General features: G+C 46.8%; 2 protein-coding genes across 6 annotated transcripts in view; both read left to right on the top strand.

Annotated features, from left to right (window-relative positions):
- The window catches only part of SPEG (striated muscle enriched protein kinase), a 101,183-nt gene extending 90,642 nt beyond the window's left edge, over positions 1–10,541 (top strand). For all 4 annotated transcript variants that reach the window (XM_083471269.1, XM_083471270.1, XM_083471272.1 and 1 more), the window contains 6 exons: positions 201–972; positions 2,097–2,336; positions 5,077–5,300; positions 6,489–6,564; positions 6,836–6,985; positions 8,532–10,541. In XM_083471269.1, coding sequence (XP_083327395.1) covers positions 201–972; positions 2,097–2,336; positions 5,077–5,300; positions 6,489–6,564; positions 6,836–6,985; positions 8,532–8,736 — 1,667 coding nt within the window. In that variant the 3' untranslated portion in view covers positions 8,737–10,541. The remainder of the gene's footprint in view (positions 1–200; positions 973–2,096; positions 2,337–5,076; positions 5,301–6,488; positions 6,565–6,835; positions 6,986–8,531) is intronic.
- Positions 10,542–12,827: 2,286 nt separating this feature from the next.
- Positions 12,828–24,592, top strand: SPEGNB (SPEG neighbor). Of its 2 annotated transcripts, none has more exons than XM_083474481.1 (5): positions 12,828–12,929; positions 18,196–18,329; positions 21,590–21,897; positions 22,886–23,027; positions 23,960–24,592. In XM_083474481.1, the coding sequence occupies exons 2-5, from the start codon at positions 18,196–18,198 to the stop codon at positions 24,096–24,098; spliced, it is 723 nt and encodes a 240-aa protein (XP_083330607.1). In that variant the 5' UTR covers positions 12,828–12,929; the 3' UTR covers positions 24,099–24,592. The 2 variants fall into 2 exon arrangements, with proteins under 2 accessions (XP_083330607.1, XP_083330606.1); XM_083474480.1 differs by lacking the exon at positions 12,828–12,929 and adding an exon at positions 17,398–17,508.
- The last annotated feature ends 1,980 nt before the right edge of the window (positions 24,593–26,572 follow it).

Below are 26,572 nucleotides of genomic sequence, written 5' to 3'. Positions count from 1 at the left end.
GCTGCCCTCAGTAGAGAGGATATTTCTTTTATTGAGCTGGCTCTGCTATAGTTGGGATTCCCACTGTTTGGTAGCTGAGAGGGGTTCCCTCTATAGATCTGGTAGCTGAGAGGGGTTCCCTCTATAGATTTTCCCTTGCCTTCTGGAAAGAGGCAGGCCCTCCTCTTTTGAGCCTAAATCAGCCTCTTCTCCTCTCCCAGAACCCAAGACTGCCTTCTCAGCTCTCACTGCCAAAAAGAGTACAACTGCCCCGGAGAAAGCCGCTTTCACCAGATCCACCCAGACCCTCACTGACCAGTCTCCGCAACCTGTGCGCAGAAATACAGGTCCCCTGCCATCCTCCCCTCCCAGGAAGCACAAGGGGGCAGTGCAGGCACAGGGGGGCAAGGCTCCTGCTGCCCCAAAATTGACTCAACCTGAGGAAAAGCCTCTGGCCACAGTGAAGGCCAAGCTCCCGATTGCGGCCCTGGTTCCATCCTCCAAGGAGGCCTCGTCTTCCGAACCTCCAGCTGTTGCGCCATCCACCTCTCCAGAGCCAGACTCGAAGCCTTCCAGAACAGCATCTTCTCTCAGCACCCACAGTGCCTCAGTGCCCACCAGGGTCTCACCTGCTGCGGCACCCTCCCCTGGCTCTTCCGTCTCCAAGTTTTCGCCCATCTCTCCTGCCTTACCAACCCCTGCGGCAGACTCGCCAGTGACCGTCTCCCCGAAAGCTGTTCCCTACATGGCCACCTCTTTCATCTCCATCCCACCAAGGGTGCCCAGCACAACGGAAGGTGCACACAGCCAGCCAGTTACCCCCAGCCCAGAAGAGGGGCCTTCTCACACTCGCTTCCTGAGCCGCAGCAGTACCCCTGGCCGGGACGCTGGGAGTGGGGCTCAGGGCAGGCTCACTGCAACTTCCAAGGACGAGTCGTCGTTGCGCCAAGGGGTCCCTCAAAAACCCTACACCTTCTTGGATGAGAAAGCAAGGTAAGAGATCTTTCATAGAGACATAGGAAGCTGACAGCCCGGTGCAGGAAGTGGTCATTCTGGTCCACTATTATCTAGCTGTTGGTGCTCCAGGTTCAAAGGAGAAAACCTTGTTCCCTGCCCTGCACCTGGATATGTCAGGTTCTGAACCTGAGACCTTCTCCTAGATAGCATGCAAAGCAGCACAGAATGATGCCTCCCTCTAGTCCATTTCTGGACCAGGAATTTCTCAGCATTGGGTGCAGCAACCGACCTTCTCTGATCCTGGATGTAACCAAGGCCTCTCATGTTGTGGCCATAGCATTAGCAGCCTCCCTTGCCCCCGTCCACGGCCTCCAATGTATCTTCAGAGATTTAGACCCCACACCAGAAGCCCTCCTTCTCCTCTGTGCCCAAGGGATGCTAAACCCCCTTCCATTTCCTTGTGGTACATTTCAGTCATGCACTTGACTCTCTGACTCTCATCTCCACAGGCCCAATCACAAAACCATGTTTATTGCATGAAAATGGCAAGAATCATATGGCAGCAGTTTCATTTCAACTAAGCCGACGGAGATTAAAGTTGTCAAACAAATTCAAGAGCTCTTTCTACGCATTATGCAGTTTGAAGTAGTAGACCAAAGTGGTAGAATTCTGGATTGCACTACTTCATACTGCTGTGCCTGGGAAACACATATCTTTGAATGTTCCCTCCAGTGCTTTTAAAAAACCTTATATGTACTAAACTAGCTTGTCAGAAACATTTAGTTATAAACTCTCTTCTTAATGTGCTTGCTTACTACATGCAATGAACTTGTTACAAGATGGAGCATTCAAAAATGTGACCCCTTCGCAGCTGTGACCTGGAGTGGTCCTGTCCAAAACTGTACTATCACAGTCTTATAGTCTCACTCTGTAAAGCAGATGGGGAACCTCCAGCCCACAATTGCATCTTGGCCCACTCTGTCTCAGCCAATCCTGGGTAATTTAACTATGTGAAAACTGTTGTCATATCCATTGAACTCTGTGGTTACATGTGCAGTGCTGTGTAACAGAGGCTATGTACACTGTGCCTTAGCTTTTGTTAGGCAGGTCTAGCAAGCGTCCAGATATGCACTTAGCATGCTCCATGTATATATGTGCAGGGGCCGGTTTGGAGTGATTCGGGAATGTAAGGAGAATGCCACGGGCAAGCGATTCATGGCCAAGATTGTGCCCTATGAAACGGAAGGCAAGCAGAGCGTCCTCCAGGAATACGAGATCCTAAAGGGCCTACACCACGATCGCATCATGACTCTGCACGAGGCCTACATCACCCCCCGCTATCTGGTGCTGATAGCTGAACACTGCCCTGGGAAGGAGATCCTCTACCACTTTGTTGACAGGTTTGTTGGGGGTTAGGGGTGGGACTCCAGGATGATAAGAGGAGAAGCTCTGTGTCTGAGAGGGCCAAGCATGGGGCCACAGAGGGGTCTGGCTAACTAGCAAGGTAACAGAGAGTTGCAAACATAAAAACCAGGACGAGACAGAAGTGTTGGTCTAGTCACACGCAATGGGGGCATGAATCAGTTTGTGGGCCTGAATCACTTTTAGTTGACCAGAAAATCCATGGCAGAGGTGATAACTGGGCCAATTCACAACAGGGCAATTGAAGAGGGCAAACTGTGCCACTGAGTCAGAATAGTAGAGCTGAAGGGAAATAAAAGTAACACAGTCCAGATACCTCCGCTCAACCCAAGCATTTGAACCTATTCCTTGTCATCTTCTGCTTTATAATCTGGAACAGCAAAAGACAAGGAAATTATACTATGCTTTAAGACACTGCAGGACACCTTTAGTAAAATACATCTAGATGGTTCAAGGAAGGGCCTGGCTTGAATGAAGAGTGACTGAGGACCACATTATACAGAGGAATTTTTTTTCTGCAATCTTACTTCTGTGAATATGTAAAAGATAAATGGATATAAACCATTCCTACGCTTTGATGTTCATGAGATTGACATGAGCGGATTCCTGTGAATGTGCAACTTGATGGGCTTACAGTCATTAGTGGTTAACCCTTGCCTCTCCTATTCCTTTTGTGGCTGAAATGCATAGTATATGTTCCTTGAGGCAAAGACCTTTTTTGTTGTTGCTTTGCATAAGAAAAGGGGTGAAGGATTCGTGGCGCTCCAGATGCTGTTGAATTCTGCCTCTCATCAGCACAGCCAATGGCTGAGTTGGTGAGAGTTGGGAGTCCCAAAAACATCTAGAGGGCCACTGATTCCCCACCCCTGCTATAAAGCACCATGTAAATTGATGGCACTGCCATCATGATCATATACTGGCAGCTACCTCAGATCTCTGAGTGCCAGTCCTCATGTAGCTAAAACAGTGCCACCCATGAACAAAAGGCTCAGGGAAGCCTCAAGGTTTGCAAAAGTACAAATCATTTGTGGGGGTGGGGAGACCTAAACAGCCCAATAAGAACTGAACGTGCTCAGTGGGCATAGAATGCAGACCGATGGGTAGAAATGGAATGCAGTATCCTGACAGGAGATACTGTATTTTGTCACGTCCCATATATATAAATAGTAGTATACTAATTAGTAGTATATCATGATAATAATGATGATAACAACTACTACTTATTATTATTATTACATTTTATTGTTTCATCGGATCATAAGTGGCTTTCTGTTATGCAACTGATACTCCTTGCAACACTTTTAAGTGGAATTTCTTTTTTCAGAACAGTCTGTATAGAGCACAGATTTCCAGAGCCTCTTATTTTAATTTTAATGCATTTGGTGTTTTTTTATGTTGGCAGCCAAAATTTCTTTGTCTCTGTCCTGGATCTAGCACTGTTCAATATTATGATTAATGACTTCAATAAAACATTAGATTTTGCTGATGATACAGAACCAGAGTGGGTGGGGGAAGGAATTGAAAAATGTTTAGGCTATGATTCAAATCAGAAAGATCACAATCAGTTGGAGCATTGGGTGGGCTGGGGGTAAAACAACTAAACCCAACAAATGGATAAAACATAGGACAGAAAACCCCAAGTGCACACAAGACAACTAGAAGTAACTGCTGCCTATTTCCCTAAAGGGTTGAGGGGCTGCCTCGACTCCATGTTTCAGACTCCATGTGATTCTTCAAACCCTCCTGTGGTTCTAGCAACCTGATAGCCCTCTCCTTCTCCATGAATTTGTCTCATCCTCTTTTCAAGCCATCCAACTTGGTGGCCTTCACTGCCTCCTGTGAGAGCAAGCACCATAGCTTGGCTGGTGCTGCATGAAGAAGTACTTTGTTTTGTCTGTCCTGAATGTTCCAACATTCAGCTTCAGCAGATGTTCACGAGCTCTAGCATTATGAGAGAAGGAATCTGGTGGTGGTATTTAGTCGCGAAAAGTGGAACCTACAGCAACATGCTGCAGTGTGGAGTGCTTCTGTTCAGTCAGCCCCTCGTGCCTTTGTTCCATTTTCCATTCCACCCATTTCTCTGATGTCCCTCCAGCCATCGGTCAAAATTCCATGGCTGCTAAGTCCACTTAATCCTCACTGGGATGTCCTTTGGGGCGTCCCTGTCCAGTCCCTGTCCTCCCTCCTGTGTGGGGGCAGTGCTATTTTGATTGCACGTGCAAAGCCGAAGCAGCAGGAACAAAGGAAATTGCAAAGTAATGTAGAACAGAAACAGGGTGGTGGTGAAGTGACTGAAAGTAAAAATGAAAACAAGAAAATAACATACTGATCAGTCGTTGATCATTTAATGTCCCCCGTTGTCACACAGCAACACACAAGTATGAGGTTGGGGTGGGGTTAAAATTTTAACTTCCGACCACTGTCAGCAAAAGACATCATAGGTGGGCCTTGAATGGGGTTGTACAGACAGGGAAAAGTTTTTAAAGAAAAGATCAGTTCAACAAATGCATGAAACAGAAACAAAAATAGATGTATAAGCTGTTTTTTAAAAATAGAAAATATAATCATGGATTTGCACTGTGTATAACATAAAGTCACCAGTGTGCTTATTTAGGAGTAATGGTACCATATTGTTGTTTAATTGTACCAGTACAAGTGCAAGGGAAGGGTTCTTGTGTCCTTCGCTCTATCCTTTCAATGACATGCTTTACTCTACAGGTTCCGTTACTCAGAGGATGATGTGGTGGGGTACGTAACACAGATCCTCCAAGGACTAGAATATCTGCATGGACGACGCATCATTCATCTCGACCTGAAGCCTGATAACATCATTGTCAGCCCCACAAACACATTAAAAATTATTGACTTTGGCAGTGCCCAGACCTACAACCCACTGGTGTTGCGCCAGCTGGGGCGTCGTGTTGGCACACTGGAGTACATGGGTGAGTATCTTTATGGAACTGGCATACCAGAAGATTGGGTAGGGGAGGATGTATGTGAGATTTTTTGGGCAAGGCAAACTGCTTGTGGAGTAAGTATGCCATGGAATGAACATACATGGTACCTATAGGCTGAGGTAAACATGTGGCTAAAGGGTTGGAGTTGCATACTATTTAATTGACAAAGAGACTAGCACCAAAGAGTGGAGATGGCAGAAATGGGGGAATTCCTCCCTCCCATTTTGCAGGACTCACACTAGGAGATGAGGACAGAACTTTAAATCATAGAGTTGGAAGGGACCCTAAGTATCATCTGGTCCAGCCCCCTGCAATGCAGGAATATGCAGCTGTCCCATACAGGAATCGAACCTGCAACCTTGGCATTATCAGCACCATGCTCTAGGCAACTGAGCTTTCCCCAGACACTTTACTACTAGGTTTTGTGTGTTGTGTGTGTGTGTGTGTGTGTGTGTGTGTGATTTGCTGCTCCAGGCTTAGAGCTGTTCACTTTACACAGTTTTGTTCACCTCCCAGGCTAGACCACAGATGATTCACTTGCATCTTAACCATAGAGTGGCAGAGGATCAATAAACTTAATCCAGTGGGTCTCTCTAGCACAACAAACAGAAGCCCCTCTGGGCTCATTATGGCAATTTATTTATTTATTTATTTTTGTATAAGATTTCTTGCCCACCATTCACCATAAGGTCCCAGGAAAGCTTATAAAAATATAATCATACAGTTATAAAAGCAAGTAAGGCAGTTTATACAACTATTAAAAAAAACACAAATAAAACCAGCAGTGAGGTGGCATGGAGGGGCAGAGACACCTACCTGACTTTCTGGCCTGTGATCCACTGCTGTTTACCAGGAGGGAAAAGGGGGGTGGGAGGGACACTGGCGTGGTGCAAACACACCAACAGGAGACCAGAGTGGCTCTGCCAGTGTGTTTTTTGCTGTGCCAAATTCGCAGCCAGCTCACCTCTCCAAATAAGCAGTAGTGACTGACCTATCAGGAGGCCAGGTAAACATTTCTCCCCCACCCCACCGTCCACCCCTGAGTAAAAGAGTTCCAAATAAAAGCAGCACAGTATAGGTTAAACAAAAAAACCTTTAACTGTCAAAGGCCAGGGTAAAGTGGTGTAGCTTCTGTGCAGGGAAAGAGATGATCCTTCACTGTTTCCTTTGCAGCTCCAGAAATGGTGAAGGGGGATCCCATTGGTTCGGCAGCTGATATCTGGGGCTTGGGAGTCCTCATATACATCATGTAAGTATGGCTGAAGAGGGTGAATGTGGGAATCTGACAAGCAGGGGACAAGAGGTGGAATTAGAAATGGATGTCCAGAGCCGCCTTTTCTGACTCACCTGACCAGATTCACTTGAAGGACAGGATTATCCTAGACTCCTGCCTGCAGTCATATATCTCTGATGCACCATAAAAACTTCTCCATAAAAACTGCTGGGAGTGCTGGTTTGATGGACGAGTGATATTGTGCATGTGTGTGCCCTGCACTTTTATCTTCTATTTTGCTTGTCAGGCTCAGCGGACGCTCCCCATTCTTTGAAATGGATCCCTTGGAAGTAGAGAGCAGGATCCTGGCAGGGCGTTATGATGCCTTCAAGTTGTACCCCAACGTCTCCCAGAGTGCTGCACTCTTCATCCGCAAGGTTCTCTCTGCCCATCCATGGTGAGTGAAAGAAGGGTGAAAGCCCTTGGAGGCAACGCCATGGGATGGGTGGCGAGGAAAAGTTGCCTTTGTAAAGAGCCGTGGAAAAGACAGACCTAGAATCTGGGGGAGCTTCAAGGCAAGACTCAGATTACGGAGGTTTCTCTCTCTGGTGGCATTTGAGCCATGGGAATGGTGCTATGGCCATAGCCCCTGTGTCAAAAAAGCAGGTACTGCTTAGTCTTGGATTAGTCTGGAGTTCAGTAATAAAGTCCTGAGAGCTAAATGAGCTGCTGAGGTTGAGAAATTCCAGAGTAGATCTTTTCAGGAGTAGCAGAATGCAGTCTGAGTCCAGCATCCCTGAGATCACCATCACCCTTCATGTTTAAAGCATCTGTACCAGGGATGGGGAACATCCGGCTCCCATCAGCCCTAGCCTAAGTAGCCAGTGGTCAGGGATGGTGGGATGGTGGGAGTTGCAGTCCATCTGGACTAACAATACTAGGACTTGTAATTCCAAACCAGAGGAAGCTAGGTAGGACTGCACTCAGTCTCTAAAGCAAACTGACCATGCAACCCTAGGCATGTGTGCCTGGAAGTAAATTCCACTGTGCTCAACATGGCGTACTCCCAGGTATGCAGGACTCCTGGTGAGTGAGAATGGGCTGTTCTAGGAGATGAGAGTCCTGAGCTATGTCCTCAGTCCCCAACTTTTCTGCTACAAAGTCTGGTGTGGCCATGTTTGGGGAAGGACTGTTGCCCAGTGATGGAGCTCGTGCTTATATTCTGCATGCAAAAACCATTAGCTTAAGAAAATATAGGTACAAAAGGGAGAATTCCTGGTTGTCAAGATCTAGGTTTGAACCCCAGCAGAGATTTAAAATCACAAAACACGCAGCAAATTAAGGCGTGCCAAGATAGGCTGTTAGAACTTTAAAATGTGCATCCTTTAAAGTGAGTTCCAAAGTTTCCCTCTTCCCCTAACATAGAAAAAGACCACATTTGGTATGTTAAAAATGGTTTACATATAAACTCTTCAACGGTCAGAATCATGTGCTTCAGAAAACTGCACAGGCAGTAAAACTTGGCTTCGTTATAGTGGTGATGGTTCCTAAATTATTGGTATAGGTAGAAGTCAAGAGTGGCTTGTGAGAGCCATTTAGCTAAGCTGGAGCAACCAGGTTAGCCTCTTCTCATGTGGACTGAAGGAGAACAAAGGCTTGAATGCCCAGTTCCTCTCAAGGTGAGCTAAGCCTGGCAGGACAGCTTACTCTATGATCTTAACCCCTTAAGGCATTAATTAGACTTATGCACATTGCCTATATGAGGCTGATTAGCCCGCAAAAACTCCCAGGTTCAGTCACCTGAGTGTCGGGGTAGGGCTGGGAAGGGCTGCTGCTCCTGAGCTAGATGAAGCAATGGCCCAGCTCAGGATAAGGCAGCTTCCTATATGTTATCCACAGCTCATTCCTCCAGTCATGTTCCTACTTAGTCCTTGTTCTTCTGGGTCTGGGGAGGGCTGGGGAGGGAAAAGGCAGCCTCATCCTAATATCCCTTGGCCTTGCAGGAGCCGCCCAGCTCTCAAGGACTGCTTTGCTAACCCTTGGCTCCAGGACGCCTACCTGATGAAGCTGCGTCGGCAGACCCTCACCTTCACCACCAGCCGCCTGAAAGAGTTCTTGGTGGAGCACCAGCGGCAGCGTAACGAGGTGGCCACCAAGCACAAGGTCTTACTGCGCTCCTACCATGGCGCCAGCAGCCACATGCCCTAGCCGCCTGCCCTGCCGGAGGAGCCACAGAACATTCCAGCAGGGGGCGTGATGGGCCAAGCACCCACCCAGCCAGCCAGGGTGGGACTTGTTGATATACCTCATGGATCAAGAAGAGTCGTCAGCACTGGCCGCTGTTCTTCGCTCTACCTACCAGTCCTGGCCCAGAGAGAGGGAGCCTGGGGGCTGAAAATGGCAGATTGACAAGATTCGCTGCCATGGGGTTGGGTTCAGGGAGGTATGAAGCGCAGTGGGCCATGAAGCCATGCTGTTCCCAGGCCAAGGTCAAGGGGGGAGGAGAAAGCCTTGACGTTTCCTTGTCTAAATAAACTCCTCCTCCCCGTGGGGATGCAAAGGGCCCTTCCTGTATTGTGCCTCAAGGGCTGCGTCTGTACCCTGCGTAGGTCAGGTGCAACCAAGCGCTCCCATTGACTTAACAGCAGATGCAAAACATGCCGGCTGCAGCCACTGAGCAATGGGGCATCTCTTCCTTACATGCCAAGCTGAGCTGGGAAGATGACAATGAAGGATCAACCCGGAAGTATTGCAGAGAAGGCATTTCAGCAATGGAAAACTCCAACCCCCCACCTGTATAGCCAACATATGCCCCATAGGGAGTATAATGGAGGTTTCTGGTCCCCAAGGCAGGGGCTGGGAGTGGAGGTGCTGATGGTACTTTCCCTGCGGTTCCTCTCCACTCACCTCTGCTTGGGTATACAGAAGAAGCCAATCATGTGAGGCACTCACCAGTTTTTCCCTGTTTACATACCTACCACCCCACAATGCCTCTTCTTTCTTGCTGCCTTCCTTGTGTTTTTCTGACACAGATACACGCAGCCCCGTCCTACCTTAAGCTTCAGAACAAGTGCAGAAGATAGATGCCTTCTCTCCCTGCATGCCTTTCTGAATCTAGGACATGCTTCAGATACACCGCCCCCTCATACATTTCCCTACATGAACCCTCCTCTCTTTCAGTGCTCTTTTGCCATAGCCCCTTCTGGCACCTACAGAACACTCACGATGGCACAGAGACAGGCAGAGGTCCTCCAAACATAGGCACCTTCTCCTTTTGCAGTCAGGCACACATGTGACCTTACATGGCTTCTGGTGGTGGGTGGGTTGAAGAGGACAACAGGGTGGGTTCTGAGTCTTGGGGTGGGGGTAGTGGCCATTTGTTTCTCTGCTCTTTACCTGTGCAGTGTCCATAGCAAACCAGATCTGACATACCCCACTGAGAAGGGTGGAGGCCATTTTGAAACTGAGAGTCTACAAGTTTTCACAGCTGCGCCTTAGGGCAACCCAGGAGGGACAAACCTGGATTTCGTATGGGTAGGGAATGGAAGAGAATGTACCATTGGCGCAGAGTTGAAAGCAGACCTACCAAATGAAGCAGACCTACCTAACCACCCCCACCTTGGCTGTGTGAATCCATGACCATGGTTCCCCATCTCAGTCTTTTCACCCCATGCCCCAGTGTGTTTTGATTGTGAAGATGCTCGTTTCCCTGTGGCATGGAGCAAGCAAAGCAAACCAAGACTGCTTCCAGATGGGTGGCTTCCTAGCGCTAATAAATCATTGCTCTTCCACTGTAAGGTACAAGAGGAATTGCAGTTGAACTTTGCACACTATCAGGGATATTGCACTTTTCTGTATGTTCATCCTGCTATGTTCCATCCACACCAGTGGGTGTGACAGAGCTGCTGGGTGGGGGAGGGGGAGGGGGAGGAAAGATCTAATTCACCTAAGTGGCCATTTGAAGAAGAAACCTGAGTGATTCTTAAAAAAATAAAATAAAAATCAGTTATTTATTTAGCGCTAAGCACTTCTTCATTAAAGTGTGATCGCCCATGATTGCTATGAAAGTGTTTCATGTTTGTTTTGGACCAGAAGTGAAGATTGGAAGTGTATAATTAGGGGGTAAAGCACATTGCTAAAATGGTGGTGACTAGAAATATTTCACCCCTTTTATTTTTAAAATTAGTGTTATAGCACTGTAGCACTCTTTAAGAAGCATGCCAATATTCACATCCCTATCCTAATACCCCAACAAACCAATAATGTTAACAATACTGACAACATTGTTTAAAAACCTTATGCCCAACACAAGTGCCACAAAGGCGCTTGACACCGTCTCACTGACCCACCCCTATTGCAAGCGAAAGGGAAGATGGTCTGTTTTCAAAGAAGGACCTCCATGCCAGCTGAGACACAGGACCAACTGGCTGGGAGCCAAATGGTCCAAGCAACCCCAAACACCTATATAACTGCTTGTATGCTACTTTCTATAACCTACCCCCCCCCCCAATCTTCAGCTCACCCCTAACTCTAACCCCACCCACCAAACTATATGTCAGCACACTAGGTTCGATAGACAATACAGTGGTACCTCGCAAGACGAATGCCTCGCAAGATGAAAAACGCGCAAGACAAAAGAGTTTTCTGTTTTTTGAGTCGTTCCGCAAGACGAATTTCCCTTTGGGCTTGCTTCGCAAGACGAAACGTCTTGCGAGTTCTTGCGAGTTTGTTTCCTTTTTCTTAAAGCCGCTAAGCCGTTAATAGCCGCTAAGCTGTTAATAGCCGCTAAGCCGCTAATAGCCGTGCTTTGCAAGACGAAAAAACCGCAAGACGAAGAGACTCGCGGAATGGATTAATTTCGTCTTGCGAGGCACCACTGTATAAGGTGAGAGATGCAGGACAACCCAGACAGGTTGGCAGGAAATCATCCTAAAAAATAAACATACCAAATGGCTAGTTTAAAAGCAATTACACTAAATGTGAGGGGATTGGGAAACCCTGTTAAAAGAAAATGCATCACCTTGTATGTAAACACCATGAAACCACACAATACCTTCCTACAGGAAATACACAACCCCCACCCAAAGGAAGCAAACTCCTGAGCAAATCCCACTTCAGTCATGGGTGGCACCTCGCTCAGGAAAGGCCCGCAGAATAGCCATAATACTTAGTAGAGACCTAAATTTCCAAGTCACAACAGTGCTAAAAGACAAAAAAGGCAGATTCATTTTTGCTAAAGGGCTACTAGATGCCAAAACTAAACTGACAATTGGCTCCATATATGCCCCAAACACAAAACAACTGGAGTTCAAAAAGAAAACACTAAACAAATTCCTCTCCTCCTCTGAAGGGGAAGCAATCCAAGTAGGTGACCTCAACCTAAATATGAGAGGCACCTTCCGAAAAGACATCCATCCTACAACCCCCTGGGCAACCTAGTCTCACTGCCAGCCACATCTTTCACTCAAAGTGAGAGGCAACCTTGCTGCCACTAAGGTTGTGGGAGTGTGTACACATCCTAAGACATGCCTTGTTCCACGTTACAATTTATATTTTAATGTCTGCCGCTGAGCAGACAAGCTTCAAGCCTGCCACACAAAACACACACTTTGCATCTGATCTAGTACTACCAGAAGCCATATTTTAAAATAAACAAGGAGTGAAGGGATATCAATCATCCGAGATGAAGCATCAGCAAAGCGCTGCTTAACCTTAACACCCTCCTCCCCAGCATGGGCAGCAAGAGAAGCATTAACAATTCTCTCCTGAAGCACTTCAGCAGCGCTCAGCTTTGTAAGGGTTTTTTTCCAAAGCCTTCCTTCTTAGCTGTTCACAAGGGAGTGGGAGTAGATAAAGAGCCCCTTCTCCTTTCTTTGGAGAAAGGAGTGTGTGTGTGTGTGTGTGTGTGTGTGTGTGTGTGTGTGTAAATATATAAAAAAACCTCAACCCTCACCCAGTTAATTAGCTCCATTCCTTTCTCTAAAGAAAAGGAGAAGGCTCTCTCTCTCCCCCCCTCCCTCCCTCCGTCCGTCCCAGATATTGCTGGACTACAACTCCCATCACTCCTGACCAATTGGCCTCCAGCTCCCACATCCAACAACAACAATATGAGGGGCGCCATTTTCCCCACCTATCCCTGACACATCTGTCTGCAGCTTCTACTCTGCCCCTAGAAATTCAGCATAAACCTCAGATGGGGATAGAAAGATTCCTGACTGAATAGGCACTGCCCTAAAAGATAGATAAAGTCCCCTCCCTGGCAAAGGGGGGGGGGAATCGACGCCTTCAGTTTTCACTGACTGACTCACCGGTGCTAGAGTCAGGGATGGCTGTACTGGTAGGCCGAGCGAAACTTCCTCTCAGGCAGCTGATTCAGAGTTTGCTGAAAGGGCAGCACATTTGTAAGTTCTTTAATTCATTATTGCATTTATTTATTTATTACTGCTAGGGAAGCAGGGAGGTGTAGGTCTGGAAAAGACTCCTGCCTCAAACCCTGGAGAGCCACAACCGCTGCTGGTCAACACATTGAATCCTGAGTTACATAGACTGACCAGTGGTCTGACTCTGTATAAGACAGCTTCCTGGGTTCTGTTGTAATTTATGTTGCAGTACTGAGGTCAGAACTGCTTGTTCGTTTCCTCGCAACAACGTGTGTGTGTGTGTGTGTGTGTGAGAGAGAGAGAGAGAGAGAGAGAGAGAGAGAGAGAGAGAGAGAGAAACCCCAAACTACTGGGATAAGAAATTGGAGATCCTTCTCCCAAGCCCAGGTTGCTGCTGTTAGAACATTCTCTCACATTCCGGGATGGATGCCATTCTGGAAACTGTAGTGCACTTGACACCTCACTAACTCCCCAGGGACACTCGAGCTACTACTGTACGTCCTTCAGGTTTCTCTTTTAAAACAGACATCATACTAGCGAGTACCAAAGTAGCTATGCAGAAGCTGTGAGACTAGAATACAAGTCCTAAAGCATAATTCAAATTCTTTTATCAGGTTAAACGTGAAGGGAAATGCATAATCAATCAGATATTGTAGCCAATCGGCAGTCCAAAGATGTGGCCATGCGAGTCTGTTGCAGTCTTGTGGCACCTTAAAGACTATCACTTTCTTTATGGCATTGGCCAGCTGTGGAGAACCTCATGTCTGGGGGTTGAATGCAATCCTTCAGGTCTCCCTATCTGCCCCTCCTCAGACCACTCCCCTTAGGCCATTCACCTCATCTTTCTTGTCTGGCTGGAATGTGTCCTTGAACTCTGACCATGCCTCTTTACAATAAATGGTCTTTCCCTGGTTACTCATCCTCCATTTTATCATTTTACTGATAAGAAATACATTGGAAAACAAAAAGAAACAATTCCTAGCAGTGCTTGAGTTATGCACAGAACATAGACAGTTGGGGCCCTAACCTGGACTCTGTACCCCACTTATCGATGGCGCTAAGTAAATAAGAAATGTGGCATCATCAACAACAATAATAGTAATAATAATTGAGCAGAATATTTGGGTTTATACAACTGCGCTCCTGCTCTGGATAATCCATATTCAACCTACTTTCCCTATCGGGACAACTGGGCTGTAGGGACAACTGGGCTGTGGTTCAAAGCACATCCACCTTTGGCAGCCAATTGTACAATTGAAATAAACAGAAGTAGCTGCACAGAAGTGGTATGGAAGAAGCTTTCCCAGGCTTGAAACCAGGCAACTGAGGAGATGTGCTATTGCTGCAGCTCTATAGCAGAAGTTAAATAAATCCTAAACTCCAAAGCAAGGCAGCAGTGTTCAGAAAAAGGCAATGTGGAAAACATGCTATGATGGTGGAACCCTTTATAAGAATCTTGAAATAAACAGGGTTTTGTGTGTTTTTTTAAAAAAATATTTAATTAAAGATCAGATCTAATCAGGACATAATATAACCCATGTTAACAAGGAAATTAAACATTTTAAAAAGAAGCTACAGGGAGGATCAATATCTACAACAAGGGAAACAGATTTCCTGTCTTGCACGTCAAACTAGTATTTTAATAAACTAACATTTTAATAAACTAACATTTTAATAGCATTGGGACTTTCCGTGGTGTAGTGATAAATTCTGAACTGCAGGAGCTCTTCATGATAACCACCATAGCCACATCTCTTCAAGATTATACAACAAAAATGAATAATTGGCCAAAGCAGACATAGAATCACAGATCTGGAAGGGACCACGAGGGTCATCTAGTTCAACCCCCTGCAATGCAGGAATCTTTTGCTCAACATGGGGCTCAAACCCACGACCCTGAGATGAAGAGTCTCGTGCTCTACCAACTGATTATGGTTGCAATACCAAGTCTGCCTTTTCTCCTCCTATCCCCCCCACAAAAAAACTACTTTTGCTCAACGTCTAGCTTGAAGATGAGTTCTTCCAGTGGACTCAAAAGCTAGCTCACTATTTTGTGTCCTTTTGATAGCATAATACACTGGTACCTCAGGTTAAGTACTTAATTCGTTCCGGAGGTCCGTACTTAACCTGAAACTGTTCTTAACCTGAAGCACCACTTTAGCTAATGGGGCCTCCCGCTGCTGCCGCGCCACCGGAGCCCGATTTCTGTTCTTATCCTGAAGCAAAGTTCTTAACCTGAAGCACTATTTCTGGGTTAGCAGAGTCTGTAACCTGAAGCGTATGTAACCTGAAGCGTATGTAACCTGAGGTACCACTGTAAAGGAAATCTATTCCCCCCCCCCCCCAAAAAAAATTGAAATGGCCTAAAAGGCCCTCAGTCATGCATGCTAATCAGTGTGACCCACCTCTTTCTCTGCTCAGCTCATTTGGTGGGTTTCTCTCGGAATGGGAAAACCTTATTTATTTGGCACACAGAGGATTGGCAAATAGAGCCTGGGTATAGATTAGAGCCCCAAGAGGTGACATCATTGTCCCTGCTGCGAAACAAGTGGGCAGCAATTTCTGGGGACGTTATTATTTTATTGGTTGAAAAAATAATAACCAGTGCCACCTTTTAATTTAAATTAATAGCATACCCTACCTTTCCGTTCAGAAATTAAACGAAGATGGATAACAAGGCTAATCAGCATTCTGTCTACTCCTGAGCATGTCAGTGCAGTTAAACTGCTTCAGGACCTCATGGTCAAATGGGCCTACTTGGAATGTGGATTGAATAAATCCATAAAGATTTCTGTGCAGTAGAGTTGGCCAGCATTCTGGGGCCTGTGGACACATTTGCAAGCTGGAGAAGGTGAATGATATGTTTAAATTGAAATGTACTATGTAAAACTTAATAAAAAAATATTTAGATAAAAGAAGAAAAGGAAGTGTCTTGAGCACCACACACACACACACCACAACCAAGACAATGGAAAGCTTCTTCCTAACCTAATTTCAGTGGGGAGGAGGATCCTGCAGTGCCACGGAAGGCCTCTGTGGGCACCTGTGCATTGGCAAGCACCACACTGGCATCTCCTGCTGTACTGTACAGTCACATAACTGCTTCAGCACAACCAGGGCTTCCAAGTTGTCCTTGGCCTTTATCCTATGCCAGTAACTACCACCAGAAATGCAGAAATCAAACAGGTGACTTCTCCCCGTTATTCTCTTTTCACAGGCCCTCTTTTCTTCCGTTTAAAAAAGTGCTAAATATCTTCCATGCTATGTAGGACAACTGCGTGTCAGAAGTATACATAAATAGGTACATCCGTCTCAGCAAAAAGCAACCGAATCCAGGGGCATTTTAAGGATTAAGAGCTTTATTTTGGCATAAGTATTCATGGACTATAGTCCATTTCATCAAAAAGTGATAGTCATGCCTGAGGTAAAACGTTTTGCTGGAGAATTCCACAGGAGATATTGGGGAGTGTGTTCACCAACAACGGACATAACTGCTTTTGGTGGACGCTCCTATTTTTCTGTGTGAATCCATATGTAGTCTGCTTAATTTCACTCCTTATTATATGATTTGGAGATGTGTGCAGCTACTGACTGGTGAACTACTGGCTGGTGTCATAGGGATGGGGGAGAATTTTGCTTCTGTTTACATTTTAAGACAAACCTATTTAATTTGCATTTCCTGTAACAACATGCAAAACAAAACGCAGCCATCTTTCCCTGAACTTTGTGGTGAGGTTCTCCACCCAAAAGTGATGTACAAAAATGCTATGAGTTAGGAGAAAATATATGCATATACTCAGGGATAGTGTAAAGAAAAATGCACATATCAGTGAAAAATGACATATAAAAACACAATAGCGAAAAATTGTATGTTAGCCAAAATTGGAAATGAATCAAGTGTTAAAATGCCGTTGGATTTGGTGCGAGAGCAAATTCACGCACTGATACAGAAAATGTGGCAAACTGAATTTAAGATGGTGGAAATGAGGAACTGAGGGAAATTAAAATGGATAGATTTGTTCCTCCCTGGATGAGGGTGTTTTGAGTATACCAAAGGGGTTCATTGTGACGACTGTGGATGATCCACTTGAGCAGTTTGTACTGACAATACAATATCTGCTCATCCGAGCAAAGCTCCAGCTCTTCCCAACTCTTGGGATATCCTCTGATCCTGTTGCTTGCTACTCCAAACTGTTCTCATCCCTTCCAGTCCTCCTAAGGCAGTGTGTGCGTTGGGAACAGCCCAGACAGTGGAGCCTCACCCTGCCACTCTGTCTCTCAGCCAGAGGGCAGGAATGGTTGCAGCTGCTCCATCTGGGTCCCTCTGGGCTGGTCAATGTGATTACACAGCACTGGGCTGCAATCAGTGCAGCCCCAATTCTCACAGGTAGCTGGCAACAGGCTATATAAGGGAGCGCCCAGGATTCCCGTCTGGGCAGGGGGGACGCACCCCCCCGGCCAAAGAAGGAGACGTCAGGGCAGGAATGCAGCTGTGGGCATGGGCAGACCTGGCTTCTCCCCTGCAGAGATATAAATTTGGGTGGGATGGGGGGCCTGTGGCCTTTTCCAACACAGCGGAGCTGCATTGGTGCTGTCTACGGTAAGAGAGCTCAAGCTCATCAGCAGAGAAGGGGGCCCCTGAGAACTCTTGCCCTGTCCCAGCCCTACCACATGCTCCAACAACACCCTACCTCGGGGCACGGCTTGGGGATTGGGAGAGCTGCCTCTTAACTCTCCTTGTCTGAGGTGCCTCAGCCTTCCATGAAAGACATGGATCAAAACAGAACGGCTCAGCTGCTCACCAACTGGACAACCTCTTCCATGGCTCAGTTGGTAGAGCAGGAGACTCTTAATCTCAGGGTCCTTGGTTTGAGCCCCACATTGGGCAAAAGATCCCTTCATTGCAGGGGTTGGACAAGATGACTGTCATGGTCTCTTCCAACTCTATGCTGTGACCCTCACCAGGGTGTGTCTAAAACTGGAGATAGAATAATGAGGGTGTGGGCGAAAGCACAACTTTACTCTCATCCCACTTCAGTGGGTCTGGACTGATTTGCCCTGGAAGAGTGAAGATGACACTCACTGAGGTGTCTTTGCTGTTGTATACATGGAGCAAGACAGCATGGGTCCTCTTGACATGGTTGATGTGTCTCATGTTAGAGTGGTACTGGCGTTGGGTGGAAGCAGGAAGGAAGAGGGTTGGACTCTGTGCTATGTAGGAGCCTGTTTCTCTCCCTCTCTCCCCCGCCCCCAATACTGAACCTGCTACTCCTTCATCTCCCCATAGATGTCAAAAGCTGCACCCAAGAAACCAGCAGCAGGTGCTGCAGCCCCTCCCCCTGCAGGATTTTCCCTGGACATAAATGACCCTCAGGTGCAGAATGCTGCCATCCGCATCCAGGCTTCCTATCGTGGGCACAGGTGAGGGGGATAGCAGGTGGGAGGACGGGACTGTGATCAGGGCTGGGCTGAAAATGCACCTCTTTTGTCCCTGCTTTTGACACCCAAGAATGGGTCCACCCTGCTCTTCTGGTGGTAAATCGTTTTAACTGGTTTTCATCTTGCATGTTCATATTGTTGCAACGCACCCTATGGTAAAGGATGGGTAAAAAATCCAAGTATTATTATTATTATTGGTGGTAGTAGTAGTAGTAATAGTAGTGTCCAGTAGTGTTCAGAGCAGGAGAACTTGTAGAACTGAACTTCAAGACTGATTATGTCTCCAGTAGTATGTGGTATGGCTGTGCAGAGGGGCTCAAACCCATAACATCTCCACCCCATCTGCATACACTATTCACACTTCCTCTTGTTCTGCTGCCCCCCCACCCCCGCTGCTGGGTTATATCACTTAAGAGCACTTAATATATCACTTAAGCTTTTCCCTCAAAAAGGAGCAAGGCAAGCAGAAAACTTGGCCCAGCACAAGTGGAAGGGTAAAAGAGCCCTGACCTTGCTTGGTGGTAAAATCATCAGAGGGAGCTCCCTTGGTTGTTCCACTGTCCTCAGAAGTTCAAGGGGTGGTGGCCTGGAAGAGGACATTTTCTATGTGGGGCATCCCTAAATTTTGGAGTTCCCTCTCCACAGAGGTGTGCACAGCATAATTTTATACTTCCCATCGCATTCTGAAAAGACACCTCTTTACCTTGACCTTTGAATATTTATCTGTCTCTCTGTGTTTCTGACAACCCACCCTTATTCTCGTGACTCTAACTTGTTTTAAACTGCTTTCAATATTGAGTTTTTAAATTGCTGTGGCTCCTCCCTGGGCGCTGGGTAATAAAGCAAATAAATAAGGGCTAGAGCGTGCTCAGGAAGACACAAAGGGCAACCTGAGCAGTATTTTGAGAAGCTGTGGTGGTTCCAAAATATAGTTGTGCAGTGGAAGAGGGTGCAAGAGGCGGCAGTCATGAGATGGATGAGCGAGAAGGGCAAAAACCAAGGAGGAGGTGAGAGAAGCAGCCAGAGACTTTGGGGAGGCAGCAGGTGACCTGGAAGACAAGGCAACAGAGGACTGGCTTTAGGCATGTAGCAATGAGGGGGGAAACAAAACTTCAGCACATGTGAGACCTGCAGGTTTGGACTCTGCCGTTCTTATTACAGCCCAAAATGTTGTCTGGAATTGGGAAGTTTGGCTGCATAAAGATTCCAAAACTTCATGGGAAAGGGGAACTTTGGAGATGGAAAGAAGGTGGACGGATGCCTTGCTTCACTGGGATAGTTTCTCCCTTGCTCTCCCATTTAACTGAAATACTTATAATGTAGCACTCCTGGCCGCACATTTAGGGCTCATCTACACTTACCTTTTGCCGTCTGCTTTCTAGGCACATGTCAACATTTTAAAGCTCCATATATGAGAGCGGTTGTGGGGGTTTTGCCCCCCTCCCCCAATTTCTCCAGGAAAACTTGCTCTTTAATGCTGAATTGGAACAACCAGCCATTTGGAGTTTCCGTAGATTGCTGTTTGCTCCAATTTAGTGCTAAAGAGCAGGTTTTCACAGGGGAAGAACCACAGCAAAAAGGGGGGGGGCTCAGACAAGGAGGTTTAAAGCACGTACACGTGACTAGAAACATAGCACACAAGGAAGTCTGGATGAGCCCTGACTCAGGTGGCCTCAACACAGTCAGCATCTTGCAGGAAGGATTGAGGCACACACAGAAGTTTACACAATGACAGTGCTATGTTGCTGTAGCACAACATACCCACTTTTTAAAATAACTGTCTTTTGTGGTTAGGAAGTACACTGTAAAGTGTGGGCTTAATGTATTGTTAACAGAAAGATGCACACACCCCTCCGAAGTAAATCAGGATGAATGCCCATTGCCATATAGCTACTGCCACAAACAAATCGCCTCAATAAAGATCAGGCATAAGCATTAGCACCTTCAAATGCAGTGAAGTCATTTCCCCTTGCTGCGTTTCTAGGCACTTCTGCACATTGCTGTACACACCAGAGAGGATGCAGGGATGCCTTCACCTGATGTGCATTACCTCTTTGGTTTTCCTGCGTCTGCAACACACCCACCAAACTCCGATTCAATGAAACAGTCGTCTGTGCATGCCATGGGTGTCTCGCATGTTGGTACCTCATGGTTTGAGGGAAAATGCATCCAACAGCAGAATTTCTCCAGAAACTATAGGATAGACATGAATTGTGGCTAACATCATGTGCTGAGGGCTTCAAACACCAGCGGTGCACTGGAGCGCACTGGAGCCAGAGTAAATGATAATGAATACACAGCCATAGTCTAACCACCAGGTGATCTTTGTGCAAGAAGATCAGGTTCACACCTCAGCTCCTCCATTCAATCCAGTTTCTGAACTACTAGCAACCTCGTCATTGAGGATTCATTCGGATTTGGTTTGTGAGCAGCTTATATGGCATTGGCTGTTTATTTAGCATTCATTTTGATTTGTTTGCAGGGAGGTTACATGATGCCATGTCAAGGAATTGTTATCCCATGCTTTCTAGTACATTTTCTTGTCACTTCCCTAACAATAATAATAATAATAACAACCTGGTTTTATTTTATTGGAAGTGGGTTTGTTGCACCAGAGAGCTAAATCCACATCAATTGCACAATCTGAATTTTCTGGCATGCAGTTGACTCTTGTGTGCAAAATAGCGACAGCCTTGGAAGCACCCAAAACTCCCACCACTCTTGCTCACCACTCTCATTTGCCTTGGAACTATTGGCACAAAAAAGGGTGCAGCAGCTATTCAGTTTAAGGAGGTAACGCCAACATCAAAATATAAGCCAATGACTATGTTTTCTTCATTGATTTTACTTGTTTTTATCAATTCTGTGGAGCTGAGGAGAAGAGGGATTGAGTAAGAAGAATTCTGCTGGAATGTCCCATTTCCCCAGTCAATCAGATTCTACCCATTTAGCCACAGAGCATTTACTATCATAATATTGTTGATTAATTAGCTGCAGCTTGATAACATGTGGTTCTGAGTGGTTGGCAGGCTGGTCAGGGGTTGGCTGCTCCTTCCAGGCTGCCCAGTTGTGTCACAGCTGGCGGCGGCGGCTGTTATCTCCTGCTGTTCTTCCGATCTCTGTCTGGTTTGGCCCTGGGTACCATTAGAGGCAGAGCACTTTGCCACCTCATTCATGGGGGAGAGGAGCTCCAAGAGGAGCCTTAAAGGCCTGCTGCTTAACCCCCTCCTCTCCACTACCAGATCCCGCAAGGAAATGAAGGAGAAGGGCCCCCCACGGGTGCTGAAGAACCTCACGGACGTGATGCTGATCGAGGGGAGCGCAGCCAAGCTGGAGTGTCGCATCAGTGCCTTCCCCGACCCCTTCATCCGCTGGTCCAAAGATGGTGCGGAACTCAAGGACGGGCCCAAGTACCGCTATGTCTTTGAGGACCCAGACATTGTCGCCTTGGTGGTCCGTGACGCTGGCCTTCCTGACCTGGGCAAGTACACCATCTCCGTGAAGAACCCCTTCGGAGAGTGCTTCGACTCGGCACGTCTCCTCGTGGAAGGTAATACAGCCTGCCTCCCTTCCTTACATAGCCACACACCCCTTCTAAACTTAGCCACGCACATCCCCTGGGAAGCCAAGCCATTCTTGCAAAGTTCCTCATTACGGGGAGATCTCAATTTGGCACATCTCAGGAGGGGAAGGTAATAGCACTCTCTGCTCTGCTCCTTCAAGTCATCGCCCCCCCCCCCATTCCCTGCCCATTTCTATTCATAGCCTTGCATCTTGCGTAGAGAAAGCCAAGCCCCTTCTAACTTTAGCCATGCCTCGGCCAAGACGTAGCCTTCTTCCTCCCTTCTAGATCTCATCGTGGCCTTACCTAGCTATGATGCCAGACCTGAAGGAAGAGAAGAAAGGCAGGGGGAACCCTCTGATGGCAACTCAGGATAGTTTAGTCAGTCATCAGGAAAGGAGGCTAATCCCCGAGACTGGGGCCCAAGAAGGCAGTCTCCTTTCACAACACCTACTGCCTCTAGGCATGGGTTGGGAAGAGATGCGTTAGTCAGAAATAGGGGTTGCTTTTTGTGTGTGATTATTCAATGAATCTAATCCCTGCAAACGAATGTGTACTGCTCCCCCCCCCCCAGTCCCTAAACCCCTACACAGCAGCTGGGGAAACTGAAAAGTCTGTATCCCTGCACAGTATACAAAAACCTGCATAACAAGAAATTGTTCTGACTCTCAACTTCTGTTCTACAGTGAACCTGGTACCTGGAGAGCTCCTTTGTAGGAATTTATTTCTTTACCTCGTTTGCCAAAGTATACCTATGGTGCAACAGGGTTTGCCAAGTAAATAACTGGAAGATATTCCGTGGCCATCTGATAGAAATTCTAGAACACCTGGAACAGGACACAGCACCATAACAAAACTCGCAGCCCCAGCATTAGGTCCTCATGCCCTAGCAGAGGATTCTGCTACAAGTCCCCTTGGCAAAAGATGGCTAAGGAAGGGCCCTTCTTCTGATCTCACCTGCTCTCTCCCTCTGCAGTGCCTGCCAAGATTCAGAAGGGCCCAGACAGCACAAAAGCCAAGAAAGGCAGCACAGTCAACCTGACAGCCCACATCAGTGGGGAGCCCGCACCTGATGTTGGCTGGGCCAAGGATGGCGAGGATATTGAAGAGGATGATCGGTGAGTGAAATTCACCACTGGTGTAATAAGCTTCATAGCACCAACACTGCTTGGGCAGGTGGGCAGCAAGGGGAGCCCAAGAACCAGGTCCCCCACCCCTTTCTTTCCTGATTCCATAAACGCTACTAGTTCATGTTCAAATCAACAGGGCTGATGCAATAGCTTGAATTCTTGCATGGGGAACGCGATAACATAAGCTTTCTTTTTTGAAAGAAAGAAGAAGGAAGCATGTAGTTCTTCTGGTTATTATAGAGGACCTTAATGTGTAGGAATCAAAGGACACGTGTGTTGAGTTTTCGGTGATGGTCAGGATAAGTGTGATTTCTTCATTTAACACAAGTCCTGTTGATTCCTGTGTTCTCATTTGTGTTGGACCAGGATGGAACTGACCTGGCAGAGCTAAAAGCATCAAGATCAGGGCTTCCTTGCCTAGTAGTTAATGGGGAGGAAGTGAGAGAAAGATCAGCATCTATAATTGCAGTCATTCTGAAATTCTTCAGTTTTGCAGCCCCTCAGCAAACTTTTTCCCCCACTGCAGCATCAGTACCATTCTCAAAGCCAGCACTGCATTTTAAAAACAGACTTTAGTTCAAGCCATCAAGAAAGGTGTTTTTAATTAGTATTTTGTTATGGGGGACAGAATTAGTAGACTGTTCCAGTGCCATAATATAAAAATCATGGGCCCTTCTTTTTGATAAGTCCAGCCCAGGTTAAAACAGCCTTGACCTCCATTGTCAAAAATAAAATAAAATAAATCAAGTGCAAGGCTGTATATTTGCTGGTTCTGCAGCCCAGTTTGTCAGCCTCACCCAAATGGAATTGATGGACTGCCAGCGGTCCATGGGTCAGTTTAGCAGCTTCTGCTTTGTGTCCCAACACCAGCTGCCTCTAAGGGCCCTGACTTGAGATTTCCAACTTTCCCTTCCCTGCAGCATATACTATAACATCGGCAGTGACTCAACAACTCTCACCATCAAAAAGGTGTCGCCGGCGGATGCTGGGAAGTACGAGGTCTTTGTGGAGAACAGCCTGGGCATGGACCAGTCTTTTGCACGCCTTGATGTGATCTGAGCTCCTGCCTCCCCCTGCCTCCTGTACAGTTCCCCCTAAAAAAGAAACTCTCTGTCATTGCAAAGTATGGTCCAGGGCCATTGTCCTGGAGAGATGACTGGGGAAAGCAAATTAAGCCCTGCAATGGCGCTGTAGGGATATCCTGTCCTGTCCCCCCTAAGATGCAATAGGGAGTCCTTCTCTCATTGCCCCTTTGGCTCTCGCCAATGTCATTCTGTCATACCTTTCCTGGCAAGAGTTCCCTACTGTGCTCCAGGGCTGAATCCATTTCTTGGGCAGGTGGGTCCCATCTCCTTGCAGGCTAACCATTTTGTGCAGCCATCGCTGAAATGCCTCCACTCCAAGGACGCAGAGGGGCTGTGCAGTCCTCCCATCGGCAGCATCCGCTTTCCCCCAGCACTTCAGAGATTGTGAACCATCCCAGAAGCCTCCAGATTCTTCCTGACCTGTTTTCTTGCTATATGAACTAAATAAAACCAGCTGGTTGTACAGAGGACTTGTGTGCGCTAAATGCAATTTATCAGCAGGAAATTAAAATCCTGGGAATCTCATTTGTGTGCTGCAAAGGTGGGGCATGGGAAGGGTTTCTAGCTTTTTTCTTTCTTTCTCAGATATTAGCAGGGTTCTGTTGGTTCAGAGAATAGGGGCTCATCCAAACTTTCATCTGTGCCACGTTATCTAGGCACATTATCTGATCCTTGCTCATCCTTGTAATTTCTAGGTCTGGATCTGAAGGGGGTTTTAGTTTGTCCCACCACTTTCCCCAAGTAAACCCAGTTTACTGCTAAATCCTAACAAACAGCAATCCATGCAGTTTGCTCCAGTTCAGTGGTAGGTAAACAGAGGGTTTTCCCAGGGAAAGTGGCCAGACAAAAAACCCCTGCTCCGACATAGGCTTAGATACCACAGGCCTATGCCTTGAAAGCATAGCACAAATGGAAGTGCAGATGATTCCTAGGATTGCTGCAGACTAGAAGGCCCCGTGAGTCAAGCTGGTCCCCTAATGGGTCCTGCTAAAAAAAGAAATAATAATCTTATCCCACAAAGTCCTTCCTCTCCCAGGACCATGTAATCACCCAGCTTCAGGTACAAAAGACTATTTGTGTTCCTGTTCCATATTTGTATTGGTGCTTGGATGGCATCCAGCAATCTTTTCAACCTTTTCCTGCAGAGAACATTAGCTCAGGCGTCTTCATTCTGGGTACCTGGCTGCACTGAACAGTTTGGTCTCTCTCCTCTCACATTGTGTTTCCTGAAATGTAGTTCTTCTCAATAAGTTCTGGAACCAGGACTTTGCCCTTATTCCCTTGGCAACGCTGCCTCCTGCAGGCACTAAAGGGCACTGCAGGACCCCTTTCCCCTGCCCCACAAGCAAGCCGTTCTGGAGATATAAATAGTCCTTCCTGACCATATCAGGGATTGTTTGGGCTACACAGCTGCTCATCTTATTCACATAACAACAGCACACAACGCTGTATGTCTATCTCTCACAAATGATGCCATGCTTGGCAGGACTCAACACTAAAGCATGTACTAGGGAATAGTAATGAAGAGTGCTTCTGGGTATGTGCAGAGTGCTTTCTACAAATGAGCAACTTGATCACAGTCCAGCAAGTGTAGTGGTAAACTGTTAAGTACAGCAGCTCATCACAACAGCCCCGATAGCAAGACATCCCAGGAAAAGTCAAAAAATGGCAGACAAATGTGTTGATCTTGATGGATTATTGTAACACAAACACCAATATAGAACATAATGCAAAAAGTTATTAGGATTAGGATGCAATTCGATGCAGTTTCCTGGGACTAAGCATCATTGGATTCAGTAGTGCTTGCTTGTAACTAACTGCACAGGTTCAGTTTGTAAAACCACAGAAAGCTTTAAGAAAAGATCCTCAATCAGCAGCCCTTTTAATTAAGTGCAAATCATCCTGCAAGTAAGTAAGAAGCCACACTCACCTGCCCCACACCCACTGTGTATTCCAGACCTGGCTTAAAATGTGCTTGTACTTTGCAAGCAAGGCAGGAATTTATACAAGCTCCAATAGGGTTGGCTGCCCTTAGAGCTCCCAAGTGGAGCCGCTCTCTTCCGAAAAGGGGTTTTTGCAGGCTCTGACGATTGGTGGCTAATCCTTGCACTACATTAATGGTGAGGGCTGACTGCACTTACTCAAATGGAAAGAGGAAGCCGCCTACACATGCTCAGTAATCTGCATTCTCTCTAGAATCACTTCGCACGGTTCGAGCCTGCAATCTGAGAACTGATTCTTGGTTCCGCCCTCGAAGTGCCATCCCTTTTAGCCTGGGCAGGCAGAGTAGCAATTCCTGCCCTGTTTTGCAAAAACAGGCTTGGGGCAGGCTGGCGCAATAGCTGTCAACCTCCCCTTTTTTTGCGGGAAATTCCCTTATTTCAGCGCCGATTCCCACTGCTTCCCCGGATTGTTAGATAACCAGTAGACTGTCCCCGGGACAGGTGA

The sequence above is a fragment of the Podarcis liolepis genome (genome assembly GCF_965112155.1).
Source record: "Podarcis liolepis genome assembly, chromosome: 1".
Lineage (NCBI taxonomy): Eukaryota > Metazoa > Chordata > Lepidosauria > Squamata > Lacertidae > Podarcis > Podarcis liolepis.
This window is presented reverse-complemented; position numbering and strand designations above follow the sequence as displayed.